This window comes from Crocodylus porosus, unplaced genomic scaffold (genome assembly GCF_001723895.1).
Source record: "Crocodylus porosus isolate Cpor-Errol unplaced genomic scaffold, CroPor_comp1, whole genome shotgun sequence".
Taxonomy (NCBI): Eukaryota; Metazoa; Chordata; order Crocodylia; family Crocodylidae; genus Crocodylus; species Crocodylus porosus.
Genome location: NW_017728931.1, coordinates 124762143 through 124768773, shown reverse-complemented (window position 1 = coordinate 124768773; position 6631 = coordinate 124762143). Strand labels below are relative to the sequence as shown.

At 39.7% G+C, this 6631-nt stretch overlaps 1 protein-coding gene across 3 annotated transcripts in view; it reads right to left on the bottom strand.

Annotated features, from left to right (window-relative positions):
* The window catches only part of PHTF2 (putative homeodomain transcription factor 2), a 154491-nt gene that overhangs the window by 65687 nt on the left and 82173 nt on the right, over positions 1-6631 (bottom strand). For all 3 annotated transcript variants that reach the window (XM_019543622.1, XM_019543620.1, XM_019543621.1), the window contains exon 5: positions 4125-4283. In XM_019543622.1, the coding sequence (XP_019399167.1) occupies positions 4125-4283 (159 nt within the window). The remainder of the gene's footprint in view (positions 1-4124; positions 4284-6631) is intronic.

The following is a 6631-nucleotide window of genomic DNA, read 5'->3' as shown; positions in this document are numbered from 1 at the left end:
TGAGGGGGAGGGGAAAGAATTAGGGCGAGTTAGAAAATAAAGGACAGACTGCTTGTCAGCGCCACATTCTTCTCTTCTACACATGCAGGTACCTATGGAGGCCTGTCCCAATGACTCCTCATGAGAGCAGGAAACTAGGCAAAATGTGGGGGTTTTTCTTTAGTCCTCCATGTGGGAGCCTGGCTCTGCAGTGGACCTTGCCATTTTGAGGGATCTAAGCACTTTCCTTCCCAGTGGGCCTGTCTACACGAGATGCTAAATGTGTAGTACATTAATTCTACTGCACATTAGCGCAGCAGACAAAATCCAGCCTAATGCTTTAATGTACTGTAGGATTAGTCAACTGCACATTAGCATCACAAAAAACTGTCAGCTGGCACTACTGCACAGTAGCGCTAATTACAGCACATTAAATTAGTACTTGTTATTACAGGTACTAAAGGTAACATGCTGTAATTACAGTGCATTAATGAATGTGTAGACATGCCCAGCATGTATGTATGCAGATCTGGGGAGGGCCCTATCCTTCTAGTCTCCCCATCTCCTCTGCAAGTCAGAATCCGGAGAAAGCTTTAAGGTAACTGAATTTATAGCTATGGAAACAAGGAAATACAAAACTAATGTTTATGCAACCTTCAGATGTGGTGGGAGAATTGATAGGAGGTCAGAGGGAGGGGAACAAAATAGGTGGGCCCAGAATGTACCTAGAAAGGAATGGCCAAAGCAGGGGCTGCTGGGTGCTTCAGCTCTTAGCACCAAAACTAAAAGCAGGGAAATAAATTGATGCTCAACAAAGTATGGAGAAGAAGGAGAAAGACTGTGCAACATAAATGCAGAAATAAGGAGAGGAGGACACAAATAAGCAGAAATGCACAGCAATGCAGGATAACAATAATAGGAGCAATAAAGGATAACAGGCTGGGGAAATATGCTGAAGTAAAAAGATCAAAAAGGATCTGTAATCTCTCACAAACACTCTTCTCCAGGATCTGGAATATAACTCATGGCTTCTGAATCCCAATTTTCTTATGTTATCCACAAATAGCTGCAAAATCCACAGGATAGTGTTTCTCAAAGAATGCCTGGGTTGCAGTCAACTACTGCTACTACTACCTTTTACTTTATTAACTCAAGATTTCAAAAGGTTTCTTTTGCGATTCAAAAGGACAAACCTTCTATCAATACAGTCCCCAAAGATATAACTTGTTTTTTTCAGTTTATAAAAAACCCAAGTGGTTTATTATGTTAACCAAAGGGAGATAGGTAGAAATTCAATCACACACGTTAAGAAATACTAGAATTAAAGTAACCTGTCTGTACAGCTCACTACAGTCTATTTCTATGATTATATTTTATTTTTCCCAGGGAACCGGCATTTAATTTGGTACCATAATGAGAGGGGTGCTCAGTGGTGGCAGAAGACAGAACAAGCAGCAGTGGACTCAAGTTGCAGCAAGGGAAGCTTAGATTGGATATTAGGAAAAAAGCTCTCTCACTAGGAGGGTGGCGAAGCACTGGAATGAGTTACCTAAAGCAGGAGTTCTCAACCCCTGGGCTGCTGCCTGGTACCAGGCAACGAAGGATTATACTAAGTATAAAAAAGTGTTGGCTGTCTGCCCACAGTATGCCGGTCACTTCTGGTCCGTGGTTTGCCAGTCCATGGTCACTTCCAGTCCACAGTTTACCAGTCCGCAGCATAAAAAGGTTTGGAACCCCTGGCTTAGAGAGGTGGTGAAATCTCCATCCTTGGAGGTTTCTAAGGCCTGGGTCAGCAGGAGACTGGACTAGATAACCTCTTCTGAGGTCCCTTCTAAACTTAATTTTCTACAATTGATTCAGGGTTGTTTAGTAAATATGACTTTTGCCTTTAAGCCCTTTGCCTTATCTGTTGTAGAGGATGAAGGGAAAGTGAACCACATAGAAGACTGCAGAAAGAGAGGATTGCTTCTGATGTCAGACCTGTTGTGTAACGGGGGGGGGTTATGAAAGGTGTTATCTAGTCAACTAAACCCATCAGCAGTACCTAAGGCTTTTAGGAGAAGATAATAATCTAAGGTCATACTGCTTTTCTTAACCTTCAATTTTATTTGCTGAATTATAAGACCTAATTTATTTAGCAGTTCTAACTACAGTATTGGATTCACTTAATTTATCAGTGTATGCAGAAGGCTGGTGATACTGTAAAGTCAAGATCTGCAATAATCCCTTTACTTGTGGAATTCCAGTTTCTGTGGCAGAAGTCAGTTCCAATTGCAATAACAATACCAAATTATAACAGAACATGTTTATTTCATTCCAGGGTTAAATCTAAAATAATCATTTGATTTCTGGTTGGAGATCCAAGCGCACGCAGGACCTAGATAAAGATTCAAGAAAAACTGGATAAATATTGCAGGGGAGTCTGTAGATTTCCAGTATACATCAGAAACCTCCTTGTTTCTGAAACCCTCTGAAGCAAAGAGCTTCAGAAAGTCAATGAAATTTCAGACCACTGGTAGCTCCATTCATTGTTCTGTTTAATAATATAATAAAGCATGAAAATATGACCAAGAAAAAAAGGGTGGGGTGAAAACCAGACTGCTAGTAACAGTGCAGATTCTGTTCAAAATAAATTCTAGAGACCAGTTTGCCTGGGACTGACAGCAGTATGATCACATTCCAGTTGCCTGTGTTGTTTAAATTCCCCTTTTTAAATGTTTTACGGTTATTCTTCCCCTCCCCACACCACACCACATGGTTCCTAGGTAGATTCCATTTCCCATATTCAGTTGAAGAGTACTATTAGCATTTTCAAATGATCTTTTCCACTTGCACTGATCAGATCTGCAGTTATTTTATGCTTAAGATGCCTATATTTCTAGAATCTGAACATTTCTGGCACACAGGTCATCTGTGATAATAGGTTATTATTACAGCCAGCAGTTTTCCAATTTCACCTTTGAGTTCCTTCAGAACTCCCTCGTGAATGCCATCCAGTTCTAAAGACTCATTAGCACTTAATTTATTGACTGATTTCAAAACTTCCTCTGGAAGTTGGGAAGTTAGCAACCTGAAAAAAAAAATCAGGAGCTTTGCATCTTGAAGTTGGACACTTAAAATTAGCAGACACTTCTGGCTATGATGACCATTATTATCTCTGTGTCTTGGTTCTCCATATATGACAGGGACATGAGATCATCTGAGGTCAAAATTGCTGCAGTAAAGGAAAAACATATTAATATTTATGAAGCACACAAAACCAAAAGTGGTATGTGCCACAGAAAACCTCACAACAAGTAAGAAATTCTGATTTAGTACTGCACTGTGATTTAAGGATTTGCAATCAGTTATATCTGGCATCTCTTGCCAAATGAGAATTTAAAAAACTAGCCAGTTGTAACATACAGCACGTGCAGTAAATGAGAAATGGGTCCTGAGAAGTAATAGAATTAAAGGACGTAGTTCTGGAAAGTGGAACTACAATTGAGTCATCAGGAAGCAATTCTCTAGCAAGCTGGAAGCAGACATCCCCTACACGTTCAGAGAAGCGTTGAGATGTACAGAAATAATATCATAATAGAGATGACAGAACTATGCCCTTTGCAAGGACTTGAGGGGATCCTCTGATGGCACCCCTTCTATAATGCAGGGCTGTCCAACTCATCTGGCCCCACAGGCCAGATATAAGTTGTGGGACCTCGCACAGGCTGGACAATTTGCCTCCAGTGGTGTGGAAGCAGCTCGTCAGCAAGGCAGCCAGAGATACTGTGCTGGCACAGCACAGGAGCTCAGGGAGTGAATGCTGCTGTTGTTCCCAAGCGTTACCCCTTTGCTGATTTGAGTTGCCACCGGCAACCAAACACCCAAAATTCCCCAGCGTGCAAGCAGTGGCAGCGTTTTGTGTTCTGGAGCTGTGCCAACACAGCTCTGGCAGCTGCACTGAAAACCCCTACGGGCCATCATTCGGGCCACTAGCTGCAGAGGCCTGATCTAATTAGAGAGCTGTGCAAATTGTAAAGTGCATCATTAGGACCACATAATATATTGAATCTGGTCTAGTTCACTTAAAACTGAAAAGATACAGTCATTTCAAAACAATCAAAACAAAATGTTTGTGCTCATTTGATCCTGTCATCCAACTGTACCTTGGAGAAGGTAAAGAACAAGCAGCCAGAAAAAGATGACCTTTGATGTCACTTGTAGCCACCACCTGTAGAAGAATGGAAAGAAAACAACTCTAACAATTCCTTTTCGGGTCAGAGAGGTCCAAGGGCTTTCAGGCTTTGCTTTAGCAAAGGCAGATCCTAAAATTAAAAGAAAAAAATTATTTTTGCTGACACTTACCCTGGTTTTTTTGCCATTTGAATAAAATTCAAATCACAATGCTCTGTCTCACATCAACATGGATGCACATATTAGAGAACCCCGCAGATTGCAGATACAAAATATGAAGCCCTTAAAAGTTTGGTTCAAGGACAATTTCCTGGAGAAAGCTAGATATGGCAGGGCTTGGTTTTCCTCCAGCGTAACAGCTTTTAACCTGGTTTCTATAGATTCCCACCTTATTTTTCAAATTTACCTCTACTGAATAAGCTTCAAACACTAGGCAACAGATATCCAGTAATTTTTTTCAGACCTGAACAGACAGTTCTCTTTGTTAATCTTAAAAATCAAAAGCAAAACAAACAAGCAAATATACACACACACACACACACAAATATATACATACATACACACACACATATATACATAAACACATATACATATACTGGTTGCTACAGGGAAATACATGCTTATATCTTCTATACTGATATTGGGAACAAAAAATACTCCGCTCACCCCCACTTAAGAACTACTCTTTTAATCTTAAAATTATAGACCAGCCCTTCAAGATTTTCCTAAGAGCACATAATTAAGTGGCTGTATTATTTTAGCGGTTAATAAATTATCTTACTTCCTTGAATTATATTCATCATAGCTTATGTATTTACTCATACAAAGGACTTTTCTTGAAAGAAAGTAGCTTTTTATTTTTAACGTTTACCAAAAAAGTTAATTTCTCATATCTGCAAAGCCTGCTGTACTTTAAAATAGTTTTCCACTGTGTTTTTCCCCCCAACAATGACATTAAATGCACTTTTTGAAGGCTACAATAATATATACATCTATACAATGGGGATGAAACTAACTTCCTTTGAACAAGTAATTACACTATCTAACCCAGTGGATTAATTCAAGACCTATCAATAAAACACTCCCAATGCAAAAACAGATTAACGTTATTAGATTTTACCTAATCTGGTCTATCCTACATCTTCTGAAATAGGATATAGTTACAAGTAATATTATGGGTGCTTAATAGGTTGATAATCTTAATATAGTTGCAGTACATTTTGAAAACATTTTTGTTCATATTTAACACAGAAAAGTAAAAGTATGATTTTACTGATTCTTGTTCTAAAAAAAAAAATGAGCTTATTGAAAATTTATTTTAAAAAATGAAAATTTATTTTAAAATCATTTAATAAGAATTATGAAGAGCTGTACAACTAGAATTAATCCAAATCATAAACACAAAAAAGCAATTTATGTGCACACCGTTTCAACAAAAGGAACTGGCAAAGGACAAAAACAACCACTCCGAAGTAAATGCCAACATATGCTCCTCACAGGTCACCGAATCACTGAAAAATGATTACAAAAATGACAAAACCAGAAATATCCCCTGCCCTCTTTTCTTATAAGAGGACAGACAGCAACTAGCAAGCCTGCCTTGGGTAAGAGCTCCACAGCTGAAGAGCCTCTTGAGCCAGGTATGGCTGAATCCATGTGTACAGACTAAACAGGTCACAGCTGAACTTGATTATGGGACAAATATAAATTGAAAGATGATATCTGACATATTCAGATCCTGATCCTAACTTAATCTAGGTGTTTAATCCCATCAAAATCAAAAACAAATTATGCCCCAAAATGTCTTTGAGAATTTGGGCTTAAATCTATGAAGGACTTTCACACAATATGACCATAAATTCAACCAATTCTAGCAGTAGCATAACTAAGCAGGAAGGGGAAGGGGGTGTAACTAGAGCAGCAGCCTTGGGTATTACCTTGAGAGAGACCAAAAATAGCAGCCACAGCAGAGGCAACTGGACACACTGCCATCGCCTGTACCGTGGCAGCTGGCATTGCCCCATGTGCAGCCACTGCCCAGGGTGTGAAGCTGCCCTGCTATGTCTCTGCATTATTTCCAAGGATATTCCTACTGCAAGTCTGTATTGCCAGCTATTCATTTGCTATTTGGACAAATAAATAAATGGTAGCTCAATGCCCATTACACAGCAATTAAGAACAGTAAATCTCATATTTCAGTTTGTATGACATAACATGGTATTCATAGTTTCATAGTTTCTAGGGTCGGAAGGGACCCGAGCAGATCATCTATTCTGACCCCCTGCCACGGCAGGAAAGAGTACTGGGGTCAAACGACCCCAGCAAGATGTTCATCTAACCTCCTCTTAAACACCCCCAGGATAGGAGCCAGGACCACTTCTCTTGGATGTCAGTTCCAGATCCTAGCCGCCCTGACAGTGAAGTAGCGCCTCCTGATATCTAACCTAAACCTACCCTCTGCCAGCTTGTGACTGTTATT